Source organism: Tupaia chinensis, unplaced genomic scaffold (genome assembly GCF_000334495.1).
Source record: "Tupaia chinensis unplaced genomic scaffold, TupChi_1.0 Scaffold000175_1, whole genome shotgun sequence".
NCBI classification, from domain to species: Eukaryota; Metazoa; Chordata; class Mammalia; order Scandentia; family Tupaiidae; genus Tupaia; species Tupaia belangeri.
Genome location: NW_006159650.1, coordinates 3,667,949 through 3,687,011, shown reverse-complemented (window position 1 = coordinate 3,687,011; position 19,063 = coordinate 3,667,949). Strand labels below are relative to the sequence as shown.

Genomic DNA, 19,063 nt, shown 5'->3' with positions numbered 1-19,063 from the left:
TTTGCTAGTGTAGTTGAGGGGAGAGGGCATCATTGTGTAGCTTTATTTTATTTTAATTTTTTTTTCTTTGTTAATTTGCCAGAGGACAAATTTTGGTGTGTTCACCAAAGGGGAAGGAGGACAGGGAGAAAGTACGCTCTAGTGTACACCTTAAACCTTTCTGCTCCATTCCTCCATTCTGTTGGGAGTTTGGGCACATTCGTTAAGCTGCTGGGGCCAGGATTCAAACTTCTCGGTCAGCCTATTTGGTATCTGACTCTCTTAACCACTATGTTAGGTTACAGAATTGGCCTAATTTTATTTTGCCTTTTTTTTTTTGCACTTACTTAGCTTTTTAATTTGCTAGAAAATACATAAACTTGCTGGAAAGAGATAAAATGAGAGAGAACACCCCATTGGGGATGGTCACACTGAAGTACTTTCTCCTTCATTTCTTTTGGGTTTTTGGGGCATGCACACATATGCACCTGGTCCAGTTGTGATGGTACAGCCGTAGTGCACTTCTCTACAATGCCAGAAGCCATGTAGAAGATAGATCTTTGTTTTCCAGGTTGGTTTGTACATGCTGGTCACAGGCCCATGGTTCTGGTTGGCTGGGAAAGCCTAAGGATGGGCCATAGCATGAGACTGTTGAAGGTTCTTGTTTCACTCTCTTAAAAACTAAACTTTAAAAAGAAAAAAATTCTAAGTGTCTTTGGGATGTTGCAACATCTATTCTGATATGACACTAAAACTATAGTCATGAAAGAAAAACTTGTTAATTTGTAATACATTGAAGTTAAAAAATGCTCTGGGAAAGATAACATTAAGAGAATGAAGAGACAAGCCCCACAGTGGAAGAAAATAATTGTGAAACTCATACTTGATTAAGGAATTGCATTCAAAATATACAAAATTTTTAAAGCCGGTAATAAGCAACATAATTTAGAAAGAGAAAATAATCTAACAACTCACCAAAGACGATAAACAAATGACAATTAAGAGAGTTCTTCAGAAAATTCACAGAGATCGCATATTATGAGAAAATTATTCACGGATTTCAATTTTTTTCACATAATAAGCTGGTACTTTAATATCATTTTTTTATTAACTTTTTGAAGTCCCCTTATATATGAAATGAAGCTCACCATTATGTGTCACGGGAAAAGTAAAATGACAGGTAACATTGCATACCTATTACGTGGCTAATGTTTTATTGACTTTTTAACTTCACTTTGAGTATGACCTAGTATATCACTGTCTTTGCTGATAGTGTTAGGTCTAACATGTAAGGCAATTGTGTTGCCTTATGCCTTGATAAGAAAAAGGATATAGTAAATAAGTTTGCTTTATCTATGTTTTTAATGTCAGATGATACAAATCTTATAGTTGGGATGATTATGTGTGTAGTTTTTTTTTTTTTTTTGACATGTATTACTTCAGGGATCAAGATTTTTTTTTTCCCTTTTCACAAATTAGGAGACTTCCTGTGATCCAAGTGATGGTTCTTGTTCTTCTGATGAAGATGAGTGGAAAAGTGATAGAAAGAGTGAAAGTTACAGTGAAAGTTCAAGGTATATATATATTTTTTTTTTTCCTTTAAAAAAAGATCGGGTCTTTCTGTGTTCAGGATACTTTGCCATAGCCTCTTGAGTAAATGAGGCCATGGTTTTCACTTTGTTGTCTGCATTGGACATTTCATGATCCTGCTGCCTCAACCTGGTTAGCTGGAACTACAGGTGTACAGTATGTCTTGAGCACTCTCATGGCCAGGCCACCAAGTTGTTTATTGAAATTGTTTGTTTGACCTTCTAAGCATTTTAGTCTTAGCCTTTGGCGGAACCAAGGCAGTCATGGAACATGAGTCAATAGTTATGGAGAAAAAACTGAATTAACAGTTTGTATGGGAATATTTTGGGCATTTTTAGGTATCTATAAGCATTTGACTCAGGAATGTTAAATATGCATACTAAATATCAGTATAGTCTTGGGTTACATTTATTCGTTTATTTATGATAGTCAAATCAAGGATATTACCATGTGTCATTTTCAATAGAGAAGTTTTAAAAAAGAATTACTTAATTTTATTTATTCATTCATTTATTATTATTATTATTATTATTTTTTAATTTGACCAGAGAGACACACAGAAAGTGAGAAAGCAAGCTACCAGGTCCTAGACTTGAACCATGGTTGGCCATGTGGGAGTATCCAGTACATTAACCACCATGCCACCTGCTGGCCCCTTCAGTAGAGAGTTTTACGTTCTTGGGTCTAGTGTTTATTTATTATTATTAAGTGTTTATTTTCTTTGTGGGCTCCTCATCCCACCCCCCCCTACCTAAACTCACTCTCTGGTTACAGACTCTGGTATCTACCATTATCCTTTCTACTATAATGTTTTTGGATCTTTCAATTTCTGCCTTTGTGCGTAGACAGACATTCAGTATGTAATGAGTGAGGATTTATAGTGTTTGTCTTTTGAAGTCTGACTTAGTTCATTTAGCAGTAGTTCTTTCATATTCCAGAGACAAATGACAGTATTTTAATTCTTCCTAAGGCTGAATAATATTCATAGTGCATATATTCCACAATTTTTCAATGAAGTCACTAGATCTTGGGCACTTAGGCTGATTCCATGTCTTCATGATTATGAATAATACTGTGATAAACATGGAAGTGCAAGTGTCTTTCTGACTGAGTACTTCCTGTTCTTTGGTTAAATACCAAGGAGTGGGATTACTGGGTCATATGGTAATTCTATTTGTAGGTTTTTGAGGAAACTCCATATTGTCTTCCATAGTGGCTATGCCAATTTACACTCCCACCAACAGTGTAGGAAGGTTTCTTGGGTTACATTTAAAAGGAATAGTATCGGGACCAGCAGATGGCATAGTGGTTACATCATTATAATCCCATATGGCAGACCACTATTCGAGTTTCGGAACTGAGGATTTGAAAATTACACTGGGGCGGGGCCAGCAGATGGCATGGTGGTTGAGGTGCTGGATTCTCACATGACTGACGGCAGTTCTAGTCCCTGACCTGGAGACTTGCTTGCTTACTTTTGCCCTCTTTCTCTCTCTCTGATGAACTTCAAAATAATAATAAAAAATAATTATTTTTAAAAATTACACTCAGCATGTGGGCATGCATGCCCAAGATCCTGGGAGAAGAATGGAGGAGAAGGGATTGCTAGTGGCCATCCCCTCTAGGGGTGATTTCTGACTTTTCCTCTCACTGTGTCTGTCTGTCTGTCTCTCTCTCTCTCTCTGACTAGTGCATGTCCCCTAAGGCAAAATACCTCTTAGAAAAATAAAATTAGTAGTGTCCAAAGGATGCGTGATAAGACCATTATTGTGTGTGTTATTTTATTTTCTAGTTTTGGACCCAAATTTCATGGGACCAGAATATTAATCTGCTTTTTTAAATCTTCCTAAGTAATACTTTTATATCAATAAATGCTCATGCCAAAAATGTTTACATTAATCTCTCTTCATTGCTCTATACAAGTTTTCCATAACCATGTCTAGAAAATTTCCCCTTCCTAAAGATATCACTCAAGTCATCTGTTGTCGTTGGTACTAATTTGGTCTAAACTACCATTGTACACACTCTGCTTCTTGTCTTTTTATTCCATTTTAATTAGGAGCTGGAATTTTTTTTTTAAGTTGATGTATTCATTGTCTTTAAAAAATTATTTTAGTTGTAATTAAAATACGCTTCATTAAAATATCTTAGCCATTTTTAAGTGTGCAGTTCATGTGTGTTATTACTTATGTTATTGTGCAACCAGTCTCCAGATTGCCATTTATATTACAAAAATGAAACACTGTATCTTTTATTAAACAATTTCTCATTCCGTCCCCACCCTATCTAGTTCTGACATCCAACATTACCCTTTATGTGTCTATTATTTTTTTTTCTTTATTTTTTACCATAGAGTGTGTGCTCTTGATGAAGAGACTTAGGGAAAGTGAGAAATCACCCCCTAGGGGCATGGCAATGCTGCAGTCACTTCTCTATCCTTCTCCTGGCATTTTGGCATGTGCCTGGCATAATTTTCAAGCCTCTATGTCTGGGACTTGAACCACGGTTGGTGCTGTGGGAGTTCAGCACCTTAATCACCACAACACCTGCTGGCTCCTCTATTATCTTTTAATTCAATTTTTCTTGAATTTTATTTATGCAAAATACATCCACTTAAAGTTTTTTTTTTTTTTTAAGAGAGAGATCTTTGCTGCAAGGCATGTACGCTTGCCAGAGAGACAGAAAGTGAGAAATCACCCCCCAGAGAGATGGCCACGACACAATCCCTTCTTCTCCATTCTCCTCTCAGGATCTTGGGCACGCACACACATCTGCCTGGCGTGAGGTTTTTTTTTTTTTTTTTTTTTTTTTTTTTTTGTTGTTGTTGGAGAGATTTTCACTACAGGGTGCGTGTGCTTGCCAGACAGAGAGAGACAGAGAGGCAGAAAGCGAGAAATCACTCCCTGGGGAGATGGCCACGCCGCAGTCCCCTCTCCTCCATTCTCCTCTTGGGATCTTGGGCACGCACGCACACGCGCCTGGCGTGAGTTTCAAACCACCGGCTCAGGGACTCAAACCACAGTCGACTACATGGGAGTCCAGTGACACAGCCATTACACTAACTGCTGTTCTCCCTGGCGTGAGTTTTAAACCACCAATTCTGGGACTCAAACCTCAGTCAGCTACATGGGAGTCCAGTGACATAGCAATTATGCTAATAGCTGGTCCCTTTATCTTTTAATTTGACCAGAAAAGGACAGAACAAGAGAGCAAGCGAGAGAGAGAGAGAGAAAGAGTGCACAGGCCACCAAGTCCAGGATTCGAACCGTGGTTGGCCATGTGAGAGTCCAGTGCCCTTAAGTACCACGCCACCTGCTGTCCCCCAGAATGTGTTTTATTTATTTATTTATTTTTTTTAATAGAGATTGAGAGGTGTATGGTAGAAAATGGCTCCGTAGAAACCATTATCATTCTTTCCTGTCTTTGATGAGGCTGACAGTTGGTTAGGTACTATTTTCTATATCTAGTTTCCTCATGGACTCTACTTTTGCTCTATGGTATGGCTAGAACTAGCCCCTTTCTTTAAATGTCTCTCATATGAGGGAGAAATCTTTCTTAGGAACATACTATTTATAGTTTTCTGTTTGGTGTGGCTGTTTACCATGGGCTTCTCAGTATATTAATTGCTAGCTTGTTCCACTTAAGATTCCTGGTTTAGATTTCAGCCTCCTGCAACATGGTGATAGTGGCAGGGGCTGCCTTTAGGGTTTTATATTTCTGTTCCCATAACTCTGTCCTTTGTTTTCTGAAAGAATTATAGGTGGCTATAGATGTTGTCTTGCATTAGATCTCATCTGTAGTATACGTTAAAAAAAAAAAAATCCTGGGAACTAGCAGTTGGCGTAATGGCTATGTCGCTGGACTCCCATGTAGTCAACCGTGGTTCAAGTCTCGGACTCAGTGGCTTAAACTCACGCCAGGCGTTGTGTGTACGTGCCCAAGATCTCAAGAAGAGAATGGATTGCGGCGTGGCCACCGTCCCTCCCCCCCGGGGATGATTTCTCACTTTCTGTCTCTCTGTCTGTCTCTCTCTGACGAGCACACGTGCCCTATAGCAAAAACCTCCCCCCCCCCAAAAAAAAAATATATATATACACACACACGCACACATATATATATGAAGCTTATACTTAATTTTCAGTGTCAATGAAGGTTTATGTTTTTTCTCTCTGTTTTACTATGATCTTTGGCTATTTCAATTTTCATTGATAATGAGGTCAGCTTGTTCAGGTTAAATATTACTAGAGTATTCACTGTCTCTCCTCCCTTTCCTCACAGTTGTATGATTAACTTGGCCTTAGTGCTTAGATTCTGGTCCCATACAACTTACAATGTTCTCCTTTTCTAGTGACTCTTCATCTAGGTATTCTGATTGGACAGCAGATGCAGGCATTAATTTGCAGCCTCCTTTACGAACGTCAAGTCGTCGACGTGTTACCCGATTTTTTAGTAGCTCAGAGGATGAAATGTCTGCTGAGAATTTATCTCCTCCAAAAAGAAGACGGAAGAGAAAGAAAGAAAGCAAACCTAAAAAAGAGGTAAGAAAATTATATCTTTAAAAATAGTATGTATAGGGCCAATGGGGCATGGTGGTTAAGGCATCAGACTTACACATGGTTGACTGTGGTTGCTTGAAAATCATTCCAGGTGCATGTGCATATATACTCAAAATCTTGAATAGAGAATAGAGGAAAGGGGATTGTGGTATGGCAGTCTCCCAAGGGGTGATTTCTCACTTTCCCTCTCTCTGTCTCTTTTTGTTTCTCACAGGCGAGTGTACACACTGAAAGACAAACAAAAAAGTGTGTATCCACTGTTTGCTATAGGGTATATTGCACTCTTGAGAGAGAGAGAGAGAAAGAGAAAGAGACAGAGAGAAATCACCTTCTGTGGGGATGGCCACACTGCATCTTCTCCAATCTCCTTTTAGTATTTTGGGCACACATGCACACCCACTTGGCATGTTTTCCAAGCTGTCGGGTCTGGAACTTGAATCGCATAGTCAGCCATTTAGGATCCAGCCACCTTAACATCCTCACCACCTACTAGACCTGTTTAGTAACTATAAATCTTTGAAAAATTTGAGCTTTTATTTTCTTTGGAGAGGTTTTTGCTATAGGGCGCATGGCGCTTGCTGGAAAGACAGAGAGACAGGAAGCGAGAAATCATCCCCCAAGGGGATGGTCACACCACAATCCCTTCTCCTCCATTTTTCTCCATTCTTCTCTCAGGATCTTAGGCATGCATGCATATGCGCCTGGCTTGAGTTTAAGCCACCAGATCCAGGACTCAAACTGCAGCCTCGAGGGGAGACCATTGACTTAGCCATTAGGCCAGCTGCTGGTCCCACTTTTATTTTTTTTCATCACACTGTTAGTCAGCAGTAGTCAAATGTAAAAAGTAAGTTTGTTTTGGGAAAAGCTACATTATTTTATTAATTTTTTTTTTAGAGGTTTTTGTTATAGGGCGCGTTCGCTCACAAGAAAGACATAGAGAGAAAGCGAGTAATCACCCCCCAGGGGGGATTGCCACGCCACAATCCCTTCTCCTCCATTCTCCTCTTGGGATCTTGGGCATGCACGCACATGTGCCCGGCATGAATTTAAGCCACCAGGTCCAGGACTTGAACCGCGGTGGACTACATGGGAGCTCAGCGACATAGCCATTACGCTAACTGCTGGTCCCAAAAAGCTACATTGTTATTAACGCTTCTCTATCTCCACTGTTCTGAGTTGCATATTAGTTTGTGAGAAAAGTCATGACATATTTTTTCTATGCAAAAAATGCATTGTCACTTTGAGGATTTGGTACCACCATGACTGCATTTTCTTGTGGCAATTTCAATACTAAAAATAGACTTAAAGGCATTTCAAGGTGCTTTCTTGTTTTGTCTATTGTTGCCATCTTTTTGTTTTGTTTTGTTTCATTTTAGAGAGATTTTTGCTATAGGGTGTGTGTGCTCACTGGAGAGACAGAGAGGCAGAAAGCGAGAAATCACTCTCCATGAGGAATGGCCTTGCTGCAGTCCCTTCTCCATTTTCCTTTCGGGATTTTGGATGCACACACACGTGCCCAGTGTGTTTTAAGCTGCTGGGTCCAGGACTCAAACTGCGGTCGACTAGATGGAAGTCAGTGATGTAACCATTGTGTCATCCGTTGGTCCCTGTTGTTGCCATCTTTACCATTTTCATTTTACATGCTCTATCTTTATACTTTTCACTTGATTTCATTCCTGTATGTACACTATATACTCATTTTGTGTACATAGTCTTCCCCCCCCCCCAAAAAAAAAAAAGATTTTTGCTATTGGGTGTGTGCGCCTGCGAGAGAGACAGATAGAAAGTGAGAAATCACCCCTGGGGGGGGGGTGGCCCTGCTGCAGTCCCTTCTCCTCCATTCTCCTCTCTGGATTCTGGGCATGCATGCACATGTGCCCAGTGAGTTTCAAGGTGCCAGGTATGGGACTTGAACGTAGCCAGCCATGTGGGAGTCCAACACCATAATCACTGTGCCATACTCATTATTTCAAGGTGTATCTTTGTGTTACCTATCGCTATGTAACAAATCATCTAAAATTTAGGTGTTAATTTTACATTATTTTTGTAATTCCTAGAGGGTGAGTGCATTCGTCAGAGACAGAGGGAGAGGGAAAAGGCAGCCCTCAAAGGGACTTGGTCATACTGCAATATTGTCTCCATTTTTTTCCATCTTGTCAGGATTTGGGGTATGCACGCACACATACCCAGTGTGTTTTCCAAGCTCTTATTCCGGGATTCAAACCGTATTCAACCATGTATGATCTGGCTCCCTTAACTGATTAGACTGTGGGACTGGGCCAAACTTAGATGTTTATAAGAACAGATATTTATTATATGTTGTAGAGGCTAAGGAATTTGGGAGCTGATTAGTTGGGTGTTTTTGGCTAATGAGCTTGGCTGGAATTGCAGACATCTGAGGGCTTAACTTGGACTGAATGAAAGTCTTTCCATAGGACTGTTGACCACCATCCTCTGTTCCTTGCCACATGGGCCATTCCTTTGGTCTGGCTGTTTGGGTGTCCTCATGACATGGTAGCTGACTTTTCCCAGAATTAGTGATTCAACAGAGTTGAGAGCAAGGCAGAGAGAAGTCCTGGCACCTTTTAGGACCTGATATTAGAAGTTACATGTTGTCACATCTGCTTTATGCTTGCTAGAAGTAAGTTATAAGTCTATCCCATACTGAAATCTTCAGAGGTTTCACTTTCACATTTTTACGAGGAGAGGCAGAGAATCAAGTTTGTGATCATACTTTAAAATCACCTGTTTAAAACTTTAAATCAAGAAAAGACTCTTTGTGAATATTAGCCTATGATCTGGAATAGGCAGAGGATTTGGGTTGGAAATTAGCCCCCTAAAATGGAATGTAAAAGTGGCAAAATAGCTCTATTTGAAGTTCAGGAGATCAGGGATGAGGGGGTTTAGGGGCTGACAGGTGGCCTGGTAGTTAAGGACGCTGGGCTCCCACATGATTAACTGCAGTTTGAGTCCTAGATCTGGTGGGTTGCTTTCTCGCTTTTTCTGTCTGTCCCTCTCTGGTCAAATTAAAATAAATAAATAAATAAATACATAAATAGATAAAATTAAACAATTCTTTAAACATAGAAAAAGAAGTGTTCAGGAGATGGGACCAGCAGATGGCATGATGGTTATGTTGCTGGACTCTCATATAGTTGACCATGGTTCGAGTCCCAGACCCAGCAGCTTAAAACTCAGCCAGGCAGGTGTGTGCATGCCCAAAATCTTGTGAGGAAAATGGAGGAGAAGGAATTGAAGCATGGCCATCCACTCGGGGGCGGGGGGGGGGGATTTCTTGCTCTCTGTCTCTTTCTCTCCATCTCTGTCTCTCTCTCCTGGGGGAGTGCATGCACCCTATAACAAAAATCTCTCTCTCTCTCAAAAAAAAGAGTAGTTTAGGAGTTAAGAAAGTGCTGTATATGGGACCAGCATTTAGAATAATGGCTATGTTGCTGGACTCCCATGTAGTTGACCGCGGTTCAAGTCCCAGACCCAGTGGCTTAAACTCACTGCGTGTGCATGCGTGCCCAAGATCCTGAGAGGAGAATGGAGGAGAAGGGATCACGGCGTGACCATCCCCCCGGGGAGTGATTCTTTCTGTCTCTCTGTCTCTCTCTGGCTTTCTGGCGAGCACACGTGTCCTATAGCAAAAACCTCTCCAAAAAAGAAAAAAAAAAGTGCTACATAGATTTATAATACTTTTAGAAGTGACATATTCCTGTTTGTGTTAAGGAATGAAATACATATATTGTTTAAAAAACTAGTCATTAGGGGTGAGATGGTGTGCAGTAGTAGAACATAGAACTCTGTAGGGCTGATCCATCAGGAAAGGTACCAGGTGTGTATCTAGAGACCTTCCTAAACATTCCAGGCACATGTGTACCCATGATTCAGAGCTGGCTGAAGCTTGGAGTGGATCATGGTCTCAAGACCCTACTGGGGTCTTTTATAACTGGTAGTTAAAAAAATTGTTGAATGTATGATGAATACCTTTCACTGGGTATTACTAAGAGGAACAATGAGATGTAAAATGTCATTTGTGGTTATGATAGCAAAGCTTTAAAGACATTTGTTAATAAACCAAGAGCAAAACATGAAAATGCCATTGATAATTATTTGTAGAGTATCATCACATGTGATTTTTATTTATTTAAACAATTTTTGCTATATGGTGTGTGTGCTTGCTGGAGAGAGGAGGAGGCGAGAGAGAGGGAAAGTGAAAAATCATCCCCTAGAAGGGGCCACACCGCAATCCCTTCTCCATTCTCTCGGAATTTTAGGCATGCCTGCATGCACACCTGGCGTGATTTTCAAGCTACCAGGTCTCGGACTCAAAACCACAGAGTCAGTTCTTTGCGATACAACCGTTTTAACCTCCATGCCACCTGCTGACCCTACATTATCTTTATATTTTTATTTTACACTTTTTTCTTTTTATGTCTGTATCTATGTCCTTCTTTCTTGGTCTTGAAAGAAAGAAAACTTAAAACTAGTCATTAGTGTGAATGAAGTTTCTTTTGTTTCTAAATCAAATAGTACGTGCTGTACTTTTCTGTTCTGCCATGCTTTTTTTTTTTTCTCCTTGGCAGAATTTGCAGAGGATGACTCCAGCAGAGCTTATGAACGTGGACCATCTGTATGAATTTCATCCTCCAGTTTGGATAACTGACACTACACTTCGAAAGTCTCCCTTTGTTCCTCAAATGGGTGATGAGGTGGGAGAGTAATCAGATTTAAAAACATGAATGTGGAATGTAAGATTTATATTATTCCTTAGCTTTCTCCTAATTTTAAAATATGTATTTCTCCTTTGTAGGTAATATATTTTAGACAGGGCCATGAAGCATATATTGAAGCTGTCAGAAGAAATAACATTTATGAAGTGAATCCTAACAAGGAGCCATGGAGAAAAATGGATCTTCGGGTAGGAGGATGGTATTTTTAAGTCAGTAAACATTAGCATGTATATAGTTAAAATATTAGCATGTATATAGTTAAAATATTTGTAAACACATTAAAAACGTATTGGGAATATATTTCATTACTAGCTTTACATTAATTTCCTACTTACAAACAACTCAGCTATCACCTGTCAAGCCTTACAGTCTAGTGGATGGCTTGTCAATGGGCACCATTGTCATTGCTAATTGGTGTGTCACATTTTAAATTCAGCATCCTAGAGTCTCTTAGGAAGGCAGCTTTACATTCTGTACATTATTATTACTGTTTTTTGAAGAAGAATTTATCATAGTTTTTTAAAAAATTGCTATAGGGCGTGTATGCTCTAGAGAGAGAGAAAGCAACCTGCCTGGTCCAGAACTCAGACCACGGTTGACCATGTGAGTGTCCAAAGCCTCAACTACCATGCCATCTGCTGGCCCAACACTATGTATTAGGTCATCAGGAAAGTCATGATGTACTTTCCTATGTTGCTTATGCAGAAATGCATCATGACTTTCCCACTGACCAAATGTATTATTAATTTTCTTAAGAACATTTAGGTGTGGCTCTGTGGCCTACTGGCCAAGGGAACTGGATCCCACTTGACCAACCATGGGATTTGAGTCTCAGCCCTGGCAGTGTGAAAGTAGACTAGCTAATACGTGTGTGAGTGCCTGAAATCCTGACATTTTGGAAAAAGGAAGGCAAAGGGGTTTGTGACTGACCACACTTCATTGAGGGGTGCTTTCTCCCTCTCCCTTTCTTTCTCTGTCTCTCTTGACAAGTGCATGCACCCTCTAGCAACTTGGAAAAAATGTTTTTGTCAGTGGGTAAATGGGTACATGATTAATTTTATTCTTAGTATTGATCCTGGTATTGAGGAAACAGACATTGGAGGAAGGGTGGTGATGACAAATCCATGTGGTGGATATTCAAATCAGGTAGTCCTATTGCCTGGAATAGATCACAGCACATGGTAGGGTCTCAACACATGCATTATTTATTGAATGCATTTGACAGAAATTTAATGTCAAGTTTTTGAAGAATATTTATGGATAAACAAAATACACATTTTCCTTTTATTCATAAGAGTGCATGCATAAGTGAGAAATGAGTACCTGTCACAGGGTCTGGTCATGCTGCAGTCCTTTTCCTTGAGTCCTCTAGCTCTTTGGATCCTGGGCACTAGCATATGCCTGATGTGTCTCAGGAAAACTGGGTTGAGGATGTGAACTGTGGTTGCCATTTGAGATCTGGCTTTTCTTAAGTTGTGTATTAACTGTTGTGCCATGGAGTTAGCCTTGCTTCACATAAGAAAAGCTAGAAGGAAATATGCCAGATTGTTTCTTTAGCTGTTGAACTGATTTGTGGTTTGTGTTTTCACGCTTATATTTCTATGTTGTATTTTTTGGAGTGAGTATACCGACTTTATAAAGTGAGCATATTCTTTATATCAAATATCAAATGTTTTATCAAATATCTGTCTTCAGGAAGATGTGGAGATTAATTTGAGCAAAAGTGATTTTTAATTTTATTTTTATTTATTTATTTATTTATTTATTTATTGGAGAGGTTTTTGCTGTAGGGCACGTGCACTCGCCAGATAGAGAGACATAGAGACAGAAAGCAAGAAATCACCCCCCAGGGGGGATGGTCTCGCCGCAATCCCTTCTCCTCCATTCCCCTCTCGGGATCTTGGGCACGTACGCACGTGCGCCCAGCGTGAGTTTTAAGCCACCAGGTCCAGGATGCTAACCGCAGTCGACTACGTGGGAGTCCAGCGACATAGCCATTATGCTAACTGCTGGTTCCCGCAAAAGTGATTTTTAAAACTATTTTTGCAATTAAAAAAAATTTTTTTAAGAATTATTTTTGTTTAACTTAATTAATTTATTTATTTTAATTTGACCGGGTTGGGGTGAGGGAGAGAGAGAGCAAACCACCAAGTCCAGGACTAAAACCGTGCTTGGTCGTAGGGAGTCCGGTGCCCTTAACTACCACATCACCTGCTAACCCTGCAAAAAGTGAGTTTGCATAATCTAACATTATGCGGAGAATTATAGTATTTAGGAATTATCTTTATTTTAACCATTCAAAGCACTAATTTAAAAAATCTGCCTAAAGGATCAAGAATTGGTGAAGATAGTTGGAATACGTTATGAGGTTGGGCCCCCTACACTCTGTTGCCTCAAACTAGCATTTATAGATCCAGCGACTGGAAAACTTATGGATAAGTCTTTCTCTATTAGGTATGTATGATTGTTATTTTTAATGGAATTATTTAAATTTCTACTTTCCATCTTACTGATAAGCATCCGTCAGGTGTGTCACTGCAACAGTTAGCCATAGTGAGTCTGTTTTTAAATGGATTTCTATGCCACTTACATGGGTAGAAAATTCTAATGTGTAAGGAAAATGTTTTCTGCTTTTGGTTTTGAGAAAATTGTAGAATAAAATAACTTGCTGCAGTTGTGCTATTCAAGTATGCTAGCCACTAAATGCACTTGAAATGTGACTGAGTCAAACTGATATGAAGAAAGAATCTGAAATATCTCATTTTGTATTGATTACATACTGAAATAATAATTTAGAGTATATTGGGTTAAATAAAAAATATATTCTTAAATTTCACTTGTTTTCACTTTTAAAAATATGACTCGTTTAAAATAAGAAATATGTATCACCCATTATTTTTCTAAAGAACTACTTAATTTATTATTAATATCTTTTGTTGTTTAATTTAATGCAAGAGAGAGAGAGAGAGAGAGAAAGCGAGAAAGCAAGTCCGCATGTCTGGGACTTGAACTGCAGTTGGCTACGTGAAAGTCTTGCACCTTAACTACCACACCACCTGCTGGCACCCTATTTAGGAAATTTAATCATTTTTATATTTTGTTTAGATACCATGATATGCCAGATGTTATTGACTTTCTTGTATTGCGTCAGTTCTATGATGAAGCAAGACAGAGGAATTGGCAGTCTTGTAAGTTTGCTCTTACTGCATTTATATAGACTTAAACTTAATTGATCATTTCATTAGTCTGACTTTGGTGTTTGAAAGCTTATGTTAGAAAAATATAGGTGAACAATAAGTAGATTTTGCTTAGGGTATGATGGCTAATGATTCTGTGTAGACTTTTTAGCCAAGCAACTTTTTCTCTGTTCTTAGGGTTTGTGACTTTTGAAAAGATTTCTTTCACTTATTTACTGGAGGCTAGAGTAGACTTACCATATCCTCTCATATGTCCCCATACTATATTATATATATGTATTTTGTTAATGAAACACTGGGATAATTAACACAGTGATCTAGGTTCTAAAATGATCAAAAGGTTGAAAAATAATTTCAGTTTTCACACCAAAAATGTTCTGGTATACTAAAATATTTTGCCTTTGATCATAATAACTTTAAGTTAAATTGGGTAGTTTGAGGAAACCATTCTTTTAGGAAATAAAAAAAAATTATACACTTAGACTTTATAACTGTATGACATATGACACTTGAATGGAAGGAAGTACTCCATAATATAACTGTGATGTTTGTGTGGACCATCTACAGAGGGCTTACTACTTCAGACTTGTACGGGCCACTAATCTCAGGATATAATTGATGAATGTAATTAGGCCAAGCAGTACTAGTTAGCCTCTGTAGTACCTATTTCATAGTTGTTTGCAGTGTTACACATTGGGAGCTCATGTGTTGAATTTAAACACCTAGGGTGGCTCATATCTACTTTTATTTATTGTCTCTTATCAGAAATACAAACTTTTAACCCAGGCTCTATTATCTAGTGCACACATTAATAAACATTGTTAAAACTCCACTAATTTCAGAATTTCAGAGTATGTGGCTGCTCTTTTTTTTTTTGAGAGGTTTTTGCTATAGAGCGCGTGCGCTCACCAGACATACAGAGACAGACAGAGAGACAGAAAGCGAGAAATCACCCCCCAGAGGGGATGGTCACGTCGCAATCCCTTCTTCTCTATTCTCCTCTTGGGATCTTGGGCACGCACGTACACGCGCCAGGTGTGAGTTCTAAGCCACTGGGTCCAGGACGCGAACCGCAGTCGACTACGTGGGAGTCCAGCGACATAGCCATTACGCTAACTGCTGGCTCCTATGTGGCTGCTCTTAATAGACAATTTTTTAGAAGGTTTTTTATTTATTTATTTTATTTATTTATTTTTTTAATGAGAGAGAAAGGGAGACAGATAAGCACCCTCAATAGGGTATTAAGCCACGAGCCTCCATTTAGCCTTCTAGTCAGCCAGGATTATGGGTATGCATGCTTGAGCCCATGGTACACAGGTAGATCTAGGAACCAAACCCCTATAACCCCCTCCAGCCTTTTTATGGCTCCAGCCTTATGGTGCTGCACTGAAGCTGGGCTTTACTAGACTATTGTTAACAGTAACGTATACACAGATAATCTAGATTATTTTGGAACTAGAAGTAGAAGAAATTTTTAATTGAGATTTTTGGTACAGGGTGCGTGTGTTTGCTGGAGAGACAGAGACAGAGAGACAGAAATCACCTCCCCCGCCCCCCCGGGGGTGGCGGTCACATCACAATCCCTCTCCTCCTTTCTCTTTTTGGGATTTTGGGCATGCACGCACCTGGCATGAGTTTTGGGCCGCTGCGTCTGGAACTCGACACCAATTGCATGGGAATCCAGTGATGTAACTTTTTCGTCATCTGCTGTTCCCAATCCCATAGAACGTTGAAGCTTCCCTGCTGTTACGATTTTTCAGCCCCCTTGTATGTAAATTAAAGACTCATTTTTACCAACAAAATTAAAAATTTTACAAACCTATTTGTCTACAGCTGAGCTCTAAAGATGGATTCCTAGTTACCTGTTGTAATTTAATGGTTTTTGTGGTTGAGAATTATTTTACTAGTTTTTTATTTTTTTATTTTTTTTATTTAAGGTTTTTGCCGTAGGACATGTGTGCTTGCTGGAGAGGCAGAGGAAAATCACCTCTTAGGAGGGATGGCCATGCCACAATCCCTTCTCTTCCATTCTTCTTTGGGATTTTGGGGATGGATTGTATACATGCCCATCTTGATTTTCAAGCCATCAGATCCAGGATTTGAATCGTGGGCAGCCATGTGGGAGTCCAGCACCTTAACCACCACACCATTTGCTGGCTGCATATTTTACTAGGTCTTTTACGTGTAAATTTATTTTTGTTTCTCCATAAATGCTTACCTTTTGCCTTGAATTTGGGCAGTATCGAATAATGGAATCTAGTTGTAAGTCATTGTATTCTATTTTATTAGGTTATAATTAATGTGCCTATAGTAAATTGACGAGTGTAATGTTACATCTTTTTTTAACCACTAAAGATTAATGTGTTCTAGTCTGTTTTGTGATGTCAAAACACAGTGTCATTTAATTTTTTTTTTTTTTTTATCAATTTTGCCAAAGGGTAAATGCATTTGTCAAAGAGATAGCAAAGGCATTCCTTCATGAGAAATGGTCGCACTGTAGTCACTTCTACATTTCTCCCTCCTCTTGGGAGGCACCTGGTACGTTTTGGATCCAGAACTCAACCAGGCAGTTGGCGTGTGGGATATAGCCACCCCTTAACCACTATGCCACTTGGCTGGCCTCAGAATGTCTTAAACTGGGTGATTTATAAAGAAGAGTGATTCGGGGCCAGCAGGTGGCATAGTGGTTAAGGTGCTGGACTCCCATTTAGTTGACTGATGTTGAAGTCCCTGACTCTGAGGCTTGAAACTCAAGCTGGGTGCATGTGCGTGCATGACCAAAATCCAAGGAGGAAAATGGAAGAGAGGGGATTGTGGTGTGGCCATCCTGGGAGAAGGGTTGTCTCTCCAGCAAGCACACCCACCCTGTGGTAAAAATCTCTCTCAAAAAAAAAAAAAAAAGAACAGGGATTAATTTCTTATAGTTCTGGAGGCTGGGATGTCTATAGTCAAGGGATTTGCTTTTGGTGAGAGCCTTCTTGATGTTTGGTAATATGTTAGAATATAGTCAAGGGATTTGCTTTTGGTGAGAGCCTTCTTGATGTTTGGTAATATGTTAGAAAGTATCACATGGTAAGAGAGCACACAGAGAGCCAAACTTGATTCCATAGCAAACATACTCCCTTGATAATGAATTAATCCATCCTTGAGGGTAGAGCCCTAAAGACCTAACCACCTTTTACAGTTCCCATCTCTCAACTGTGTTGTGTTGGGGATTAAATTTCCAACACAGGACCTGTGTGTGTGTGTGAACATATTGAAACCATAGCAGAAAGGATAGCTCCTTTTAAAAGAACAATATAGGGTGATTTCTCTTTTATCTCTATGATATTGTACTTTATAAAAAGTTAATATTTGCAAGTAAATGCATCAAACTCGATAATTTCTCTTACAGGTGACAGATTCCGCTCTATTATTGATGATGCTTGGTGGTTTGGAACAGTATTAAGTCAAGAGCCGTACCAGCCTCAGTATCCTGATAGTCATTTCCAGTGTTACATTGTGAGGTTTGTATAAAGGCGAAGGTTAATCAGCTACAGATAATTCACTGAGACAGGCAACTACGTGACTGACAAATAAATTTCAGGTTAAAACGAAAACATAATTAGAACTATCATTAAGTCTAACACCTGAAATATCATTCAGATCTGCACCTGTTGTTTCCTATCCACTAGCATGTTCTTTGGTTCAGATTTTCTTGCTTCCCTGGGACTATTTCTGTATCCTCCTAATATTCCTTTACCTAAAACTATAGGTTTATAGTTCATAAGTAGATAGATCATTAATCTTTACAACCTTGGATGCTTTTCCAGTGGCAATGGAATAAAATTTGTTGGTTGTGATGTAAAGTCCAGATTTGGAAGCATGGTATTCAAGGCCTTCACACTATTTCTCTGAGTTATTTTTCACTACTCAGTATGGATCACACAAAATTTCTGATTTTCTTCTAAAACCTGACATTTTTTTTTACCTATATACTTTCTTTTAATGTATCTTTTAAAAATACACTGTTAATTAAAATTTCATTGCTACCATGAGGGTATTATTAAACTTTTTATTATTTTATTTACTTTATAGTGGATATTAAGCTATTGTCAACATTTTTATTTATTTATTTTTGTGGAAGGGTAACCTCCCTTTTTCTTTTCTTTTTTTTGTTTTAAACAGGTGGGACAATACTGAAATTGAAAAACTTAGTCCATGGGACATGGAACCAATTCCTGATAATGGTATGTATTTGTTATATAATGAAAGATTTCCTTTTTGTTTTCAAAATTTTTTAGAAAAATTTGCTATAGGGCATTTGTACTCACCACAGAGAGAGAGAAAGTAAGGAGAAATAGGATACTCCCCCCCAACACACACCCGGGGCTGTGACCATGCTGCAGTTTGTCCTCCTTCATTCTCCTCTCAGGATTTGGGTACACATGTGCCTGGCGTGCCAAGTCTGAAACTTGAACTGCTCAGTTGGCCACATGGCCTCCAGCTACCTTAGCCATTATGCTATCTCACTAGCCCTGTTTTCAGTTTTTGATCTTGCTAATGTACATTTGTGTTCAAGTTATTGTAGTAACTATAAACTTTACTAAAAGAAGACAACTAAATTGTGTGTATGTTTCATTAATTTTCCTCAGATTCTAGCTTGGCTTTGACTGACTGTATATTTATAATTTGCTATCATTTCTCATATAAACCTTTTTTTTAAAAAAATTATTTTTGTAGGGACCAGCAGTTAGCGTAATGGCTATGTCGCTGGACTCCCATGTAGTCGACCGTGCTTTGAGTCCTGGACCGTGGCTTAAACTCACATGTGCATGTGTGCCCAAGATCCCAAGAGGAGACTGAAGGAGAAGGGATTGCAGCATGGCCATCCCCTCTGGGGGGTGATTTCTCGCTTTCTGTCTCTCTGTCTGTCTCTCTCTCTCTGGCAAGCCCACATGCCCTACAGCAAAAACCTCTCAAAAAAAAAGTTTAAAAAAAATTATTTTTTTTTTTTTTGAGAGGT

At 39.1% G+C, this 19,063-nt stretch overlaps 1 protein-coding gene across 4 annotated transcripts in view; it reads left to right on the top strand.

Annotated features, from left to right (window-relative positions):
• The window catches only part of BRWD1 (bromodomain and WD repeat domain containing 1), a 162,539-nt gene that overhangs the window by 89,418 nt on the left and 54,058 nt on the right, over positions 1–19,063 (top strand). For 2 of the 4 annotated variants that reach the window (XM_006146293.3, XM_027770964.1), the window contains exons 22-29: positions 1,459–1,553; positions 5,918–6,107; positions 10,715–10,840; positions 10,942–11,049; positions 13,191–13,315; positions 13,967–14,049; positions 17,453–17,564; positions 18,226–18,287. In XM_006146293.3, the coding sequence (XP_006146355.1) occupies positions 1,459–1,553; positions 5,918–6,107; positions 10,715–10,840; positions 10,942–11,049; positions 13,191–13,315; positions 13,967–14,049; positions 17,453–17,564; positions 18,226–18,287 (901 nt within the window). The remainder of the gene's footprint in view (positions 1–1,458; positions 1,554–5,917; positions 6,108–10,714; positions 10,841–10,941; positions 11,050–13,190; positions 13,316–13,966; positions 14,050–17,452; positions 17,565–18,225; positions 18,288–19,063) is intronic. The other 2 variants (XM_027770963.1, XM_027770965.1) reach the window with 1 other exon arrangement.